The sequence below is a fragment of the Dryobates pubescens genome, chromosome 26, assembly GCF_014839835.1.
Source record: "Dryobates pubescens isolate bDryPub1 chromosome 26, bDryPub1.pri, whole genome shotgun sequence".
Taxonomy (NCBI): domain Eukaryota; kingdom Metazoa; phylum Chordata; class Aves; order Piciformes; family Picidae; genus Dryobates; species Dryobates pubescens.
The window spans coordinates 263989-281686 of NC_071637.1; the positions used below are offsets into that span (position 1 = coordinate 263989).

At 62.5% G+C, this 17698-nt stretch overlaps 1 protein-coding gene across 1 annotated transcript in view; it reads right to left on the reverse strand.

Annotated features, from left to right (window-relative positions):
* Window positions 1-16517, reverse strand: part of NCOA6 (nuclear receptor coactivator 6) — a 48307-nt gene extending 31790 nt beyond the window's left edge. Inside the window, 5 exon segments of the mRNA XM_054173382.1 lie at window positions 790-918; window positions 2202-2321; window positions 12326-12481; window positions 16050-16324; window positions 16424-16517. Coding sequence (XP_054029357.1) covers window positions 790-918; window positions 2202-2321; window positions 12326-12481; window positions 16050-16302 — 658 coding nt within the window. The 5' untranslated portion in view covers window positions 16303-16324; window positions 16424-16517.
* Window positions 16518-17698: the final 1181 nt, after the last annotated feature.

A 17698-nucleotide genomic window follows, 5' to 3' on the forward strand; every position in this document is an offset into this window, starting at 1 on the left:
GAGCACAGCCTCAGGCCCAGCCCTGCAGCCCCCCTGTGAGCACAGCCTCAGGCCCAGCCCTGCAGCCCCCCTGTGAGCACAGCCCCAGGGCAGCCCTGCAGCCCCCCTGTGAGCACAGCCCCAGGGCAGCCCTGCAGCCCCCCTGTGAGCACAGCCCCAGGGCAGCCCTGCAGCCCCCCTGTGAGCACAGCCTCAGGCCCAGCCCTGCAGCCCCCCTGTGAGCACAGCCTCAGGCCCAGCCCTGCAGCCCCCCTGTGAGCACAGCCTCAGGGCAGCCCTGCAGGCCCCCTGTGAGCACAGCCCCAGGGCAGCCCTGCAGCCCCACTGTGAGCACAGCCTCAGGCCCAGCCCTGCAGCCCCCCTGTGAGCACAGCCTCAGGCCCAGCCCTGCAGCCCCCCTGTGAGCACAGCCTCAGGCCCAGCCCTGCAGCCCCCCTGTGAGCACAGCCCCAGGGCAGCCCTGCAGCCCCCCTGTGGGCACAGCCTCAGGCCCAGCCCTGCAGCCCCCCTGTGAGCACAGCCTCAGGCCCAGCCCTGCAGCCCCCCTGTGAGCACAGCCCCAGGGCAGCCCTGCAGCCCCCCTGTGGGCACAGCCTCAGGCCCAGCCCTGCAGCCCCCCTGTGAGCACAGCCTCAGGCCCAGCCCTGCAGCCCCCCTGTGAGCACAGCCTCAGGCCCAGCCCTGCAGCCCCCCTGTGGGCACAGCCTCAGGCCCAGCCCTGCAGCCCCCCTGTGGGCACAGCCTCAGGCCTAGTGCTGAAGCATTTGCAGTGGGACTGTGTTGCAGCACCTGGCTGTGAGGAAGGCCGAGATGTCCTTGGCTGAAGCTCAGCACCAGCACCACTTGCCACCATAGAGGAGGGCACACTTCCACTCTGAGACATCATGACTGCTGCAGCATTGCCCATTCTTATCAGCCCTAGAAACACAAAGCAAAATCACCAACTCTTGCAGCCTGCAGGGAGGGAGCAAGCAGAGATTCTCTGTGCTTTAGCCTTGGAGCTGGGGAGGAGCTGAGGATGCAGAGCTGTGTCTGAGAGCTCACATTTCCTGGGATACAAGAACAGTTTAGGGCAAGCTGAAGCTCTCCCTTCAGCACCAAACCATTCCCAAGGCAACACCACTGCCTCATGGCTGACTGGAGCTTGGCTTGCCACTGCAGCGACCAAGTGACAAGGCTCTGTCAGAGCTGGACATGCACAAGGGGTCCTGCAAAACCTGACACTAGCAAATAGCTGAAGTGTTGTAAGAGAGGAAAAAACATCCAGGGCTTCCCTCCCCCCAGGCTCCTGAGCAGAAGCCTTCTGCCCTGCTGGGGAGGCTGCTGCTCTGTTTGCACTGTTTCACTGCTGACCTGCAGGCAGGAAATGCAGCTCCTCACTGTCCCAGGGGAGAGCAGAGCAGCCCCTTGCAAAGCAAACCTTGCTTCCCACATCCCCTTGCCTTGCTCAGCACAATGACTTAACTGCTGTTTGAGCGGGTGTCTGCACAACCACAGAGTGGGTTGGGTTGGAAGGGACCTTAAAGCTCATCCAGTCCCAAACCCCTGCCATGGGCAGGGACACCTCCCACCAGCACAGGCTGCTCAAGCACAAGAAGTTGGAACTGCTGGGAGAGGCTCCAGAGGAGGCCACAGAGATGCTCAGAGGGCTGCAGAGCCTCCCCTGTGGGGCCAGGCTGGGAGAGCTGGAGCTGTGCAGCCTGGAGAAGAGAAGGCTCCAGGGAGACCTCAGAGCAGCCTTGCAGTACCTGAAGGGCTCCAGGAGAGCTGGGGAGGGACTCTGGACAAGGGCTGGGAGTGAGGGACAATGGCTTTGAGCTGGGAGAGGAGAGATTGAGAGTGGAGAGGAGGAAGAGATTGTTGGCAGTGAGGCTGGGGAGACTCTGGCACAGGCTGCCCAGGGAGGCTGTGGCTGTCCCCTCCCTGGAGGTATTCAGGGCCAGGCTGGATGAGGCCTTGAGCAGCCTGTGCTGGTGGGAGGGGTCCCTGCCCATGGCAGGGGGCTGGAGCTGGCTGAGCTTGGAGCTCCCTTCCCACCCAACCCATCCTGGGAATTCAGTTCCCACGCCCTGGGGTTTGCCAGCAGAGAGCCAAGAACACCCCAGCTGAAATGGCAGCTCTGCAAAGCACAGCTCCTAGCCCTAGTGACCCAAACTTCCAAGTGTGCAAAGCTGGAGAGCTGAAGAGCCAAGAGCCTGTACCTTGAGCCCCCTGGACGGGGAAGCCTGCCTCCATCCGCAGCGCGCCGGCCCCCAGCGGGCCGTTGATCCGCACGTCCTGGCTCCTGCCCGGAGCCACAGCCAGGTTGATGGCACCTTCCCCTGCAAGGAACAGAGGCTGGTCAGCTGCAGGGAAAGGTGGCACAGGGTAACATGGGTGCTCTGAACACAAGCACAGAGCTGAGGCCTCCAGGGGCATCCGGAGCCCAGCCCAGGGGTGGGCACAGGCAATCGCTCTTTGGTTCCCAGAACGCCTGCACCTGACCTCTGGAAGGGCACAGCAGAAGCTGCCTCTGCCCCTTTTCCCCTCCCTCTCTCCTTCCTGATCTTTGTGGCTGTAGGGGAGTGAGGCCTTGAGTGGCCTTGGCAGAGGCCTGGAGCTGGAAGCTGAATTTCACCTGTGTCACACAGGGTATCACAGAATCACCAAGGTTGGAAGAGACCTCAAAGATCATCGAGTCCAACCTCTCACCACAGACCTCAGGACTAGACCATGGCTCCAAGGGCCACATCCAGTCCCCTGTGGAACACCTCCAGGGATGGGGACTCCACCACCTTCCTGGGCAGCACAGCCCCAGGGCCAATCTCTCTGGCTGGCAAGAATTTCTTCCTCACCTCCAGCCTGAACCTCCCCTGGCACAGCTGGAGACTGTGTCCTCTTGTTCTGCTGCTGGCTGCCTGGCACAAGAGCCCAACCCCCACCTGGCTCCAACCTCCCTGCAGGGAGTTGCAGAGAGCAAGAAGGTCTCCCCTGAGCCTCCTCTTCTGCAGGCTAAGCAACCCCAGCTCCCTCAGCCTCTCCTCCCAGGGCTGTGCCCCAGACCCCTCCCCAGCTTTGTTGCCCTTCTCTGGACACCTTCCAGCAGCTCAACCTCTTTCCTGACCTGAGGAGTCCAGAGCTGGCCACAGGACTCCAGGTGTGGGCTGAGCAGTGCTGAGCACAGGGCAGGATGAGCTCCCTGCTCCTGCTGGCCACACTCTTCCTGCTGCAGGCCAGGATGCCCTTGGCCTTCTTGGCCCCTGGGCACACTGCAGGCTCATGTTTAGGCAGCTGTCAATCAGCACCCCCAGGTCCCTCTCTGTCAGTAATGGGGGTGCAGAGAGGCATACTATGGGGGGGTGGATTTGGGCCTGGAATTTTGGCCTGGTTGGTGGAGGTTGGGGAAAGTTTTGGCTTCTGAGTGAAGCCCAGGCCATGGCTTTTGGGTATTTGATATGCTTTGCACTGGGGCACTGCAGTTCATGACTTCCATTTAGACTTCCAACAACACCCTGTGTTTCTGTCCAACCCTCTGTATGGAGTCTGCTTTAACTGCTTCAAGAAGAATTAGAGAGACTGCCTTGCCCCTTAACCAGACAACCAACCCTGCCCCCTGACCAGACAACCAACCCTGACCTTAACCAGACAACCAACCCTGCCCTTAACCAGACAACCAACCCTGCCCCTTAACCAGACAACCAACCCTGCCCTTAACCAGACAACCAACCCTGCCCCCTAACCAGACAACCAACCCTGCCCCCTAACCAGACAACCAACCCTGCCCTTAACCAGACAACCAACCCTGCCCCTTAACCAGACAACCAACCCTGCCCTTAACCAGACAACCAACCCTGCCCCTAACCAGACAACCAACCCTGCCCCCTAACCAGACAACCAACCCTGCCCTTAACCAGACAACCAACCCTGCCCCTAACCAGACAACCAACCTTGCCCCTTAACCAGACAACCAACCCTGCCCTTAACCAGACAACCAACCCTGCCCTTAACCAGACAACCAACCCTGCCCCCTAACCAGACAACCAACCCTGCCCTTAACCAGACAACCAACCCTGCCCTTAACCAGACAACCAACCCTGCCCCCCTTAACCAGACAACCAACCCTGCCCCCCTTAACCAGACAACCAACCCTGCCCCCCTTAACCAGACAACCAACCCTGCCCCTTAACCAGACAACCAACCCTGCCCCCTGACCAGACAACCAACCCTGCCCCCCTTAACCAGACAACCAACCCTGCCCCCCTTAACCAGACAACCAACCCTGCCCCCCTTAACCAGACAACCAACCCTGCCCCTAACCAGACAACCAACCCTGCCCTTAACCAGACAACCAACCCTGCCCTTAACCAGACAACCAACCCTGCCCCCTAACCAGACAACCAACCCTGCCCCCCTTAACCAGACAACCAACCCTGCCCCTTAACCAGACAACCAACCCTGCCCTTAACCAGACAACCAACCCTGCCCTTAACCAGACAACCAACCCTGCCCCCTAACCAGACAACCAACCCTGCCCCTTAACCAGACAACCAACCCTGCCCTTAACCAGACAACCAACCCTGCCCCCTAACCAGACAACCAACCCTGCCCCCCTTAACCAGACAACCAACCCTGCCCCTTAACCAGACAACCAACCCTGCCCCTAACCAGACAACCAACCCTGCCCCCTGACCAGACAACCAACCCTGCCCTTAACCAGACAACCAACCCTGCCCTTAACCAGACAACCAACCCTGCCCCCTAACCAGACAACCAACCCTGCCCTTAACCAGACAACCAACCCTGCCCTTAACCAGACAACCAACCCTGCCCCCCTTAACCAGACAACCAACCCTGCCCCCCTTAACCAGACAACCAACCCTGCCCCCCTTAACCAGACAACCAACCCTGCCCCTAACCAGACAACCAACCCTGCCCCTTAACCAGACAACCAACTCTGCCCCTTAACCAGACAACCAACCCTGCCCCCCTTACCAGACAACCAACCCTGCCCTTAACCAGACAACCAACCCTGCCCCCCTTAACCAGACAACCAACCCTGCCCTTAACCAGACAACCAACCCTGCCCCCTGACCAGACAACCAACCCTGCCCTTAACCAGACAACCAACCCTGCCCTTAACCAGACAACCAACCTTGCCCCTTAACCAGACAACCAACCCTGCCCTTAACCAGACAACCAACCCTGCCCCCTAACCAGACAACCAACCCTGCCCTTAACCAGACAACCAACCCTGCCCCTAACCAGACAACCAACCCTGCCCCTAACCAGACAACCAACCCTGCCCCTAACCAGACAACCAACCCTGCCCCCTGACCAGACAACCAACCCTGCCCCTAACCAGACAACCAACCCTGCCCCTTAACCAGACAACCAACCCTGCCCCTTAACCAGACAACCAACCCTGCCCCTTAACCAGACAACCAACCCTGCCCTTAACCAGACAACCAACCCTGCCCCTAACCAGACAACCAACCCTGCCCCCCTTAACCAGACAACCAACCCTGCCCCTTAACCAGACAACCAACCCTGCCCCTAACCAGACAACCAACCCTGCCCCCCTTACCAGACAACCAACCCTGCCCTTAACCAGACAACCAACCCTGCCCCCTGACCAGACAACCAACCCTGCCCTTAACCAGACAACCAACCCTGCCCCTTACCAGACAACCAACCCTGCCCCTAACCAGACAACCAACCCTGCCCTTAACCAGACAACCAACCCTGTCCCCCTTAACCAGACAACCAACCCTGCCCTTAACCAGACAACCAACCCTGCCCTTAACCAGACAACCAACCCTGCCCTTAACCAGACAACCAACCTTGCCCCTTAACCAGACAACCAACCCTGCCCCTAACCAGACAACCAACCCTGCCCCCTGACCAGACAACCAACCCTGCCCTTAACCAGACAACCAACCCTGCCCCTTAACCAGACAACCAACCCTGCCCCCTAACCAGACAACCAACCCTGCCCCCCTTAACCAGACAACCAACCCTGCCCCTAACCAGACAACCAACCCTGCCCCCCTTAACCAGACAACCAACCCTGCCCTTAACCAGACAACCAACCCTGCCCCCCTTAACCAGACAACCAACCCTGCCCTTAACCAGACAACCAACCCTGCCCCTTAACCAGACAACCAACCCTGCCCTTAACCAGACAACCAACCCTGCCCTTAACCAGACAACCAACCTTGCCCCTTAACCAGACAACCAACCCTGCCCTTAACCAGACAACCAACCCTGCCCCTTAACCAGACAACCAACCCTGCCCTTAACCAGACAACCAACCCTGCCCTTAACCAGACAACCAACCCTGCCCCTTAACCAGACAACCAACCCTGCCCCCCTTAACCAGACAACCAACCCTGCCCTTAACCAGACAACCAACCTTGCCCCTTAACCAGACAACCAACCCTGCCCCTAACCAGACAACCAACCCTGCCCCTAACCAGACAACCAACCCTGCCCCCTGACCAGACAACCAACCCTGCCCTTAACCAGACAACCAACCCTGCCCCTAACCAGACAACCAACCCTGCCCCCCTTAACCAGACAACCAACCCTGCCCCTAACCAGACAACCAACCCTGCCCCCCTTAACCAGACAACCAACCCTGCCCCCCTTAACCAGACAACCAACCCTGCCCTTAACCAGACAACCAACCTTGCCCTTAACCAGACAACCAACCTTGCCCTTAACCAGACAACCAACCCTGCCCTTAACCAAGGCAAAAGCAGAACACAGACACTTGGGAAAGGACATCCAGGAGGTGCCTGGAATGAAGGAGGAGCTTCAGCTGTGCTGTGCTGTGCTGCCATGCAGCCAGACCTGGCCAGACCGGAGAGCTGGGCACAGATGAACCTCATGAAGGCCAACAAGGGCAAGGGTAGAGTCCTGGTCCTGGGGAGGAACACCACCAGGCACAGGACAGGCTAGAGGTGACCTGTTGGAGAGTAGCTCCACAGAGAAGGACCTTGGAGTCCTGCTGGACAGCAAGTTCTCCACAGGACGGCAATGTGCCCTGGTGGCCTCCCAGTGGGGTGCTGGGGTGCAGTAACAGTGTGGCCAGCAGCTCAAGGGAGGGTCTCCTGCCCCTCTACTCAGCCCTAGTTAGACCACAGTTGGAATACTGTGTCCAGTTCTGGGCTCCCCACTTCAAGAGAGACAGGGAAGTGCTGGAGAGAGTTCAGCAGAGAGCTCTGAGGATGCTGGAGGGACTGGAACATGTCTGATGAGGAAGGGCTGAGAGCCCTGGGGCTGTTTAGTCTGGAGAAGAGAAGGCTGAGAGGGGACCTGATCAGTGCCTGCAAGTACCTGAAGGGAGCTGACAGGAGGAGGGGGCCAGGCTCTCTGCAGTGGATGTAGTGGGGCAGTGGATGTAAACTCAGTCACAGGAGGCTCAACACAATGCAAAACCTTTTCACTGTGAGGCTGCTGGAGGCCTGGAGCAGGCTGCCCAGGGAGGCTGTGGGGTCTCCTCCTCTGGAGACCTTCAGACCCCACCTGGCTGTGTTCCTGCCCTGAGTGCTTCTGCTCTGCAGGGGGACTGGACTCACCCTCTGGAGATCCTCCCAACCCCTAGCACTCTGTGGCTCCCTGATTCAGCAGTGCAGCTCTGCATCAGCCTAGCCCCACCTGGGTGGCAGTTAAAGAACAAACACCACACCAAGGCCTTGCATGGATAGAATAGAATAAACCAGGTTGGAAGAGACCTTCGAGATCATGGAGTCCAACCTATCATCCCACACCACCTAATCAACTAACCCATGGCACCAAGCACCCTGGCAAGCCTCGCCCTGGACACCCCCAGTGACGGTGACCCCACCACCTCCCCAGGCAGCACATCCCAGTGGGCAATCACTCTCTGTGTAAAACTTCCTCCTAACCTCCAGCCTGAACCTCCTCTGGCACAGCCTGAGGCTGTGTCCTCTTGTTCTGGTACTGGCTGCCTGGGAGAAGAGACCAACCTCTGCCTCACTGCAACCTCCCTTCAGGCACTTGTAGAGAGCAATAAGGTCACCCCTGAGTCTCCTCCTCTCCAGGCTCAGCAACCCCAGCTCCCTCAGCCTCTCCTCACAGGGCTGTGCTCCAAGCCCCTCACCAACCTTGTCACCCTTCTCTGGACTCGTTCCAGCAGCTCAACCTCCTTCCTAAACTGAGGGGCCCAGAACTGGACACAGGACTCCAGGTGCGGCCTAACCAGTGCAGTGCACAGGGACACAATGACCTCCCTGCTCCTGCTGGCCACACTGTTCCTGATGCAGGCCAGGATGCCATTGGCCCTCCTGGCTGCCTGGGCACACTGCAGGCTCATGTTCAGCCTACCATCAACCAGCACCCCCAGGTCCCTCTCTGCCTGGCTGCTCTCAGCCACTCTGCCCCCAGCCTGTAGCACTGCCTGGGGTTGCTGTGGCCAATGTGCAGCCCCTGGCACTTGGATGTGTTCAATCTCCTGCCCTTGGCCTCTGCCCATCTGCCCAGCCTGTCAGATGGGCATCCCAGCTGTGCTCCTGGACAGCTGTCCAGAACTGAGCTGTCACTGTGAGACCCACTGAGAGCTGGGGCTGAGGAAAGCCTCACATGAAACAATTATGGCCCAAACCCTGCTGAGCCACTCTGCAGGCTAAGGCACTTGGCAGGTGGGCTCCTGATGCTCAGTTAGCAGCCAGCATCTGTGCCACTGAGTGGGGGAGTTCCAGGCTGTGCCTGGAAAATTCCCCACAGATCTTGCACAGGAATGGCAGGATGTGAATAAATCACCACTGGGTGTAGAAAGGAAAACAATGACAAGCTCTGAGCAAGCCATTGGACAAAGGAGCTCTGCAGAGTCTAACTTGCTCTCTTTTCAGCTTCCTCACCCTAGCAGATAGCAGCTCTGGCCTCTGCTTGGCTTTGCTGACCTTGGCTGTGCTCTCTGCTGTGGCTGAGTATCTCACAACCAACCCTCTGCTCTTTCTCTTCTCCTGTGTACAGGGGGAACAGGGAGCAGGGAAGGGGAAGCTGTCAGCAGCTGCCCTGGTTGTGTCCCGGGGGTTCCTGTGCTGTTTATCAGTTGTGAGTCCCTGCAACTCCTGTAACCATTGGATGGTTTGTGCACAGTCACTGCCCTGCAGGTTAGACTGTAGCTCTGCTTGTAAATACAGCTTCCCCTGCTGCCAGCTGGGCTGGGCTGCCAGTTGAGCTTGGGGCAATTTTCAACCCAGCACACTGAGCCTCCTCCTGAGAGAAGCAAAGCTGCCTGTGCCCTGCAGGCATCCTCCAAACTGCTCCCTGGCAGCCTGGCAGGGCTGACCAAGCACACAGCCTCTTGCTGAGGGCACTGCAGTGTGAGCTGGGTGCCCTTGGAAGCAGAAGAGCTCAGAGCATGTATTGGGTAAGGCTGAGCTGCAGATAATCCTCCTCAGGGCACCTCTCTAGGGCTGTGGTTTGCAGCAGCAGTTGATAACTCAGCAGTGTTTTGGCTACTGCTGAGTAAGTCTCCAGGCTGTGCCCTTTCAACATTTCCCTGCCCCAAGAACACACTGAGGGCAAGACCTTGGGAGGGGACACAGCTGAGCCAGACTGGCCAAAGAGCTATCAGGTAGAAGAATGAAGTGAAAGAAGGGAGTGGGGGATTCACCCACGGTGTTTATCCTCCCAGGTAACCACCAGGCTCAGAGGGCCCTGCTTCCCAGGAGCAGCCAAGGCCTGCTGGTGGGAAGCAGAGACCAACACCTCCCTCTCTGCTCTTGCTCCCTGCAGTCCCTTGCTTTCATCCTCATCACTGTTACTAAAGCTGCTTCTATCCTATCACTGCCTTTGGGTGAATTTTTTCCCCTCTCCCCCTGCCCATTTTGGCCAGGGCTGGAGCAAGCAGAGGGCTGGAGCAAGCAGAGGGCTGGAGCAAGCAGAGGGCAGTACCAGCAGGGGGCTGCAGCAGCAGGGGCTGCAGCAGCAGGGGGCAGCAGCAGGGGGCAGCAGCAGCAGGGGGCTGGAGGAGCAGGGGGCAGCACCAGCAGGAGGGGCAGCACCAGCAGGAGGGGCAGCAGCAGCAGGGGGGGCAGCACCAGCAGGGGGCAGCACCAGCAGGGGGCAGCACCAGCAGGAGGGGCAGCACCAGCAGGAGGGGCAGCGCCAGCGGGGGGCAGCACCAGCAGGAGGGGCAGCACCAGCAGGAGGGGCAGCACCAGCAGGGGGGGCAGCACCAGCAGGGGGCAGCACCAGCAGGGGGCAGCACCAGCAGGAGGGGCAGCACCAGCAGGAGGGGCAGCACCAGCAGGAGGGGCAGCAGCAGCAGGGGGGGCAGCACCAGCAGGAGGGGCAGCACCAGCAGGGGGCAGCACCAGCAGGAGGGGCAGCACCAGCAGGAGGGGCAGCACCAGCAGGGGGGGCAGCACCAGCAGGGGGCAGCACCAGCAGGGGGCAGCACCAGCAGGAGGGGCAGCACCAGCAGGAGGGGCAGCGCCAGCGGGGGGCAGCACCAGCAGGGGGCAGCACCAGCAGGGGGGGCAGCACCAGCAGGGGGGGCAGCACCAGCAGGAGGGGCAGCGCCAGCGGGGGGCAGCACCAGCAGGGGGGGCAGCACCAGCAGGAGGGGCAGCACCAGCAGGAGGGGCAGCACCAGCAGAGGGGGCAGCACCAGCAAGGGGGGCAGCACCAGCAGGGGGCAGCACCAGCAGGAGGGGCAGCGCCAGCAGGAGGGGCAGCGCCAGCGGGGGGCAGCACCAGCAGGGGGGGCAGCACCAGCAGGAGGGGCAGCACCAGCAGGGGGCAGCACCAGCAGGAGGGGCAGCACCAGCAGGGGGCAGCACCAGCAGGAGGGGCAGCACCAGCAGGAGGGGCAGCGCCAGCAGGAGGGGCAGCGCCAGCGGGGGGCAGCACCAGCAGGGGGGGCAGCACCAGCAGGAGGGGCAGCACCAGCAGGGGGCAGCACCAGCAGGAGGGGCAGCATCAGCAGGGGGCAGCAGCAGCAGGGGGCAGCACCAGCAGGAGGGGCAGCACCAGCAGGGGGCAGCACCAGCAGGAGGGGCAGCACCAGCAGGGGGCAGCACCAGCAGGGGGGGCAGCACCAGCAGGGGGCAGCACCAGCAGGAGGGGCAGCAGCAGCAGGGGGGGCAGCACCAGCAGGGGGGGCAGCACCAGCAGGGGGGGCAGCACCAGCAGGGGGCAGCACCAGCAGGAGGGGCAGCACCAGCAGGAGGGGCAGCACCAGCAGGGGGGGCAGCACCAGCAGGGGGCAGCACCAGCAGGAGGGGCAGCACCAGCAGGGGGGGCAGCACCAGCAGGGGGGGCAGCACCAGCAGGGGGCAGCACCAGCAGGAGGGGCAGCACCAGCAGGAGGGGCAGCATCAGCAGGGGGCAGCAGCAGCAGGGGGCAGCACCAGCAGGAGGGGCAGCACCAGCAGGGGGCAGCACCAGCAGGGGGGGCAGCACCAGCAGGGGGCAGCACCAGCAGGAGGGGCAGCAGCAGCAGGGGGGGCAGCACCGGCAGGGGGGGCAGCACCAGCAGGGGGGGCAGCACCAGCAGGGGGCAGCACCAGCAGGAGGGGCAGCACCAGCAGGGGGGGCAGCACCAGCAGGGGGGGCAGCACCAGCAGGGGGCAGCACCAGCAGGAGGGGCAGCACCAGCAGGGGGGGCAGCACCAGCAGGGGGCAGCACCAGCAGGAGGGGCAGCACCAGCAGGGGGGGCAGCACCAGCAGGGGGGGCAGCACCAGCAGGGGGGGCAGCACCAGCAGGAGGGGCAGCACCAGCAGGGGGCAGCACCAGCAGGGGGGGCAGCACCAGCAGGGGGGGCAGCACCAGCAGGGGGCAGCACCAGCAGGAGGGGCAGCACCAGCAGGGGGCAGCACCAGCAGGGGGGGCAGCACCAGCAGGGGGGGCAGCACCAGCAGGAGGGGCAGCACCAGCAGGGGGGGCAGCACCAGCAGGGGGCAGCACCAGCAGGGGGGGCAGCACCAGCAGGGGGCAGCACCAGCAGGAGGGGCAGCAGCAGCAGGGGGCAGCACCAGCAGGGGGCAGCAGCAGCAGGAGGGGCAGCAGCAGCAGGGGGGGCAGCACCAGCAGGAGGGGCAGCACCAGCAGGGGGGGCAGCACCAGCAGGGGGGGCAGCACCAGCAGGGGGCAGCAGCAGCAGGGGGCAGCACCAGCAGGAGGGGCAGCAGCAGCAGGGGGGGCAGCACCAGCAGGGGGCAGCACCAGCAGGGGGCAGCACCAGCAGGGGGCAGCAGCAGCAGGAGGGGCAGCACCAGCAGGGGGCAGCACCAGCAGGGGGCAGCACCAGCAGGGGGCAGCAGCAGCAGGGGGCAGCACCAGCAGGGGGCAGCAGCAGCAGGGGGCAGCACCTTCGATCTGCACGGAGAGGATGCCCAGGTCCCGCAGCTGCTGGTTGTTGCTCTGCGCCAGGAGCCGCAGGCGCTCGGCAGCCTCCCGCGGGATGTTGAAGGTGACCCTGACGCTGTTCCAGGGCTCAATCTTCTGCAGCTTCAACTTGCTGGACTCTGGAGAGGAAAAGAGCAGAGTCAGAGCACTGGGGAAACGGCCTGGCAGAACAAGCACAGCTGGGAACAGCCACGGGAGGAGCTGGCCTGGAGGGGATGGAGCAGGGCCGGAGAAGGGCAACAGAGCTGGGGAAGGGTCTGGAGAGCAGGGCTGGGGAGCAGCAGCTGAGGGAGCTGGGGGTGGTGAGTGTGGGGCAGAGGAGGCTGAGGGAGCTGGGGGGGTTGGGTGTGGAGCAGAGGAGGCTGAGGGAGCTGGGGGTGGTGAGTGGAGCAGAGGAGGCTGAGGGAGCTGGGGGGGTTGGGTGTGGAGCAGAGGAGGCTGAGGGAGCTGGGGGGGTGAGTGTGGAGCAGAGGAGGCTGAGGGAGCTGGGGGGGTTGGTGTGGAGCAGAGGAGGCTGAGGGAGCTGGGGGGGTTGGTGTGGAGCAGAGGAGGCTGAGGGAGCTGGGGGGGTGAGTGTGGAGCAGAGGACCCTGAGGGAGCTGGGGGTGGTGAGTGTGGGGCAGAGGAGGCTGAGGGAGCTGGGGGTGGTGAGTGTGGAGCAGAGGAGGCTGAGGGAGCTGGGGGGGTTGGGTGGGGGGCAGAGGAGGCTGAGGGAGCTGGGGGGGTTGGGTGTGGGGCAGAGGAGGCTGAGGGAGCTGGGGGGGGTGAGTGTGGGGCAGAGGAGGCTGAGGGAGCTGGGGGGGTTGGGTGTGGGGCAGAGGAGGCTGAGGGAGCTGGGGGGGTTGGGTGTGGAGCAGAGGAGGCTGAGGGAGCTGGGGGGTTGGTGTGGAGCAGAGGAGGCTGAGGGAGCTGGGGGGGTTGGGTGTGGAGCAGAGGAGGCTGAGGGAGCGGGGGGGGTTGGGTGTGGAGCAGAGGAGGCTGAGGGAGCTGGGGGGTTGGTGTGGAGCAGAGGAGGCTGAGGGAGCTGGGGGTGCTGAGTGTGGAGCAGAGGAGGCTGAGGGAGCTGGGGGGGTTGGTGTGGAGCAGAGGAGGCTGAGGGAGCTGGGGGTGCTGAGTGTGGAGCAGAGGAGGCTGAGGGAGCTGGGGGGGTTGGTGTGGGGCAGAGGAGGCTGAGGGAGCTGGGGGGTTGGTGTGGAGCAGAGGAGGCTGAGGGAGCTGGGGGTGCTGAGTGTGGAGCAGAGGAGGCTGAGGGAGCTGGGGGGGTTGGTGTGGAGCAGAGGAGGCTGAGGGAGCTGGGGGGGTTGGGTGTGGAGCAGAGGAGGCTGAGGGAGCTGGGGGGGTTGGTGTGGAGCAGAGGAGGCTGAGGGAGGCCTCTCTGCTCTCTGCAGCTCCCTGGAAGGAGGCTGCAGTCTCCACAGCCCCCAGCCCCCCGCAGCAGCTGCTGAGCGGCCGCCGCCGGCGCTGCCCACAGAGGCTGTGGAGTCTCTCTGGAGAGCTCCAGAGCCCAGCTGGCTGTGCTCCTGGGTGACCTCCCCTGGGTGACCCTGCTCTGGCAGGGGCCTTGGGCTGGGTGAGCTCTGGAGCTGCCTTCCAACCCCTCCCATTCTGTGATCCTCCAGACTTTGCTGGCCCTGCTCCAGCCTCTCAGTGTCCCTCTGGCAGCGAGGGACCCAAAACTGAAGCCAGTGCTCAAGGTGTGGCCTCAGCAGTGCCCAGACCATGGGCACAATCCCTGCCCTGCTCCTGCTGATCCAGCCCAGGCTACTGGTAGCCTTCCTGGTCACCTGGGCTGCAGCCAGAGCAGGGTGGGCAGCAGGGCAGCAGAGGGGATCCTGCCCCTGGACCCTGCTCTGCTGAGACCTCACCTGCAGCACTGCCTCCAGTTCTGCTGTCCCCAGCAGGACAGAGAGCTGCAGGGGAGGCCACAAAGATGATCCAAGGGCTGGAGCAGCTCTGCTGTCAGACCAGGCTGAGGGAGCTGGGGTTGATCAGAGGGGACCTCAGAGCTGCCTTCCAATACCTCCAGGAAGGCTGCAGAGAGACTTCTCCTGAGGGTGTCTGGAGCCAGGCCAAGGGGGAATGGTTTGGAGCTGAGGCACAGCAGGGTCAGAGTGGAGCTGAGGAAGAAGTTGTGCAGCAGGAGGGTGCTGAGCCTCTGGCACAGGCTGCCCAGGGAGGCTGTGGCTGCCTCCTGCCTGGGGGTGTTCAAGGCCAGGTTGGATGAGGCCCTGGGCAGCTGAGTCTAGCTGAGAGGTGTCCCTGCCCCAGGGCTGGGGGTCTGAGGTCCCCTCCAACCTGAGCCATTCTGTGCCTCTCTGACTTTCCATGCACCAGCTGCAGGCCTGCTTTCACTGTCTGCAGAGACCAGCCCCACAGCTCCTGGGGTGTCCAGATACTGCATCTCTGGGGAGCCTAAAGCACTAACACCACCCTCACCCTCGATGGACATCGAGACACTTGAAGGTGTCCAGAGAAGGGCAGCAAGGCTGGGGAGAGGCCTTGAGCACAGCCCTGGGAGGAGAGGCTGAGGGAGCTGGGGTTGCTTAGCCTGGAGAAGAGGAGGCTCAGGGGAGACCTCATTGCCCTCTACAACTACCTGAAAGGTGGTTGTAGACAGGAGGGGGTTGGTCTCTTCTCCCAGGCAACCAGCACCAGAACAAGGGGACACAGTCTCAAGCTGTGCCAGGGGAGGTTTAGACTCGAGGTGAGGAGGAAGTTCTTCACCGAGCGAGTCATTCGTCACTGGGATGTGCTGCCCAGGGAGGTGGTGGAGTCCCCAGCCCTGGAGGTGTTCAAGGGGAGATTGGACGTGGTGCTTGGTGCCATGGTCTAGTTGTGAGGTCTGTTGGGACAGGTTGGACTTGATGATCCTTGGGGTCTCTTCCAACCTTGGTTATACTGTGAGGCTGTGAGACTGTGATACCACCTGCCCTGCATCACCCTGAGTAACTCACCACCTGGATCACTTCCCCAGCAGTCTGAGAGTGTGCTCTGTGCTGCCCCAGCTGAGCTCTCAGCCATGGCTGTTCATCCTGCTGCTCATACCTGGGACAAGCCCAGGACACAGATGGCTCTGTGTGACCAAGCTCCACACAAGGGACTTGCTCTTGGTACCAGCACCTTGCTGCTTGTCACCAAGAGAGTCACAGAGCATGAGGGGCTGGAAGGGACCTCCAGAGACCACCCAGCCCAAGCTCCCTGCCAGAGCAGGGTCACCCAGGGCAGGGCACCCAGGACACAGCCAGCTGGGGTTGGAAAGGCTCCAGAGGAGGCTCCACAACCTCTCTGGGCAGCCTGCCCCAGGCTCCAGCACCCTCACAGGGACAAAGTTTTCCCTTCTGTTTTCCTGCTCCAGCTTGCCCCCAGTGCCCCTGGTGCTGTCCTTGGCCATCCCTGAGCAGAGCCTGGCTCCAGCCCTGCACATCTCCATCCCCAGCACTGGGGGCAGCCCCCAGGCTGCTCTGCTCCAAGCCCCAGCTGCCTCAGCCTGGCCTCACAGAGATGTTCCACTGCCTGCAGCAGCTTTGTGGCTCTGAGCTGGACTCTTTCATGCAGCTCCCTGAGGTCCCTCTTGAACTGAGGGGCCCAGACCTGGACACAGTACTGCAGAGGTGGCCTCAGCAGGGAGGGCAGGGTGGAACACAGAGCTCCCTCAGGAGGAGGGCAGCTGCCCCAAGGGTACATTACCCATGTGCAGGAGGCCAGGCACATTCTCCAGTATGACCTCCAGCTTCTGCTCCAAGTCTCTGTCTCCTATATTGCCTTTCAAAGCCACAAAGATGGTGGAATCCTGAGGAACAGCCTCCTGCTTCAGTTCATCCTCCTCCAGTCCTGAGTCCAACTCCAGCTCTGAGGCAGCCATGGCTGGGGAGCAGGAGGAGGCACATGTGTCCTTCAAGCTAGGGACATCATCCACAACCATGGCTTCCAGCAGGGGCATCCTGTCACACCTGGAGATGAAGCTTGGGAGGGAGAGAGAAGTGCAATCAGTGCAGGGCTGAGTGTGCAAAGGACCTTCCCAAGAGCCCAGTGGAGCTGAGGCCCCTGCCAGCCAAACCTACCTGGTGACCCAGTGCTGGGGGCTGGGAGACAGACAGTGCCCCTCTGCCAGTGCTGCCCATTGCCTGCCCCAGCCCTGTGCCCACTACAACAAACAGCAGTGGCTGCCTGCTGCAGCTCTGCTGCACATGGCTCCAGGAGGACTCCAGCTGACCTGCAGGGTAGGACAGGGAGAAAGGGAAGGGAAGATGGTCAGAAAAATCAACCTCATCCTCTGCAGGTCAAGGCAAGAGGCAGCCAGTGCCAGGTCTGCAGTGCCTGCTGCCAGGCACTTCTCTCCCAGGCTGCTGCAGGAGTGAGGGCCAGGGCAGCACCCATGCTGGCCCCAGGGGCTGCAGGGCTGCCCAGCCAACAGCAGGGAGGCCACAGCACAGCTGAGCCCTGCCCCAGCAGCTGCCTTGCGTTCAGGGAGGTCTCAGGGGCACCCCAGCCCTTCCAAGAGGTCTGGGAGTGGGTTGGGGTCTTCAGCTGCCCCCTCTGCCAGCCCACAGCTGCCCCAGAGCCCCTGCTGGAGAGCTCAGCCCGAGGCAGAGCCAAGCACCTGGTTCCTGCACTTCACAGGATGCCTGGGCCTGGCAGCCACCTCTCCTTGCCAAGCTGCTGTGTGCCCTGGAGCCTGCCCCAGCCACCCCTGAGCCAATGCTCAGCTGCAGCACACATCTCCAGCCTGTCACAAGGGCTGGCAAGGGCTAAGGGACTGCTCCCCCAGGCCCAGGCTTTGCAGGTGGGGCTGGCAGATGGAAAGCCTCCAGCCAGAAGCAAACCAGGGCCCTGCTCCTGACCACTGCTGCCAAAACCAAACCACTGCCACAGCCAGCAGCTCCCAAGCTGTGGGCAGGCAGCACAGCCCCTGAGGACCTCTGCTGTGGGAGCCTCAGAAGGGATCCAGTTTGGGCTCCTGGCAGAGGGTCAAGCTGGCAGCACAAAGCACAGCCCTGAGCTGGGCTGCAGAGGCTGCTCAGAAAGCAGCCCTGATGCCATGTGTCAGACAGGCTCAGGCTCAGCTCCTGGCTGCCCACAGCACCCCCCAGGTGCTGCCCAGGCCTCTGCACACACTGTGGCTGCACAAGGTAGGAGGCCTCAGTCACAGAGTGCCAGGGGCTGGAAGGCAGCTCCAGAGCTCACCCAGCCCAAGCCCCTGCCAGAGCAGGAGCACCCAGGGCAGGGCACCCAGGAGCACAGCCAGGGGGGGCTGGAAAGGCTCCAGAGGCAGAGACTCCACCACCTCTGTGCAGCCTGCCCCAGGGCTCTGCCACCCTCAGCATGAAGAATTTCCT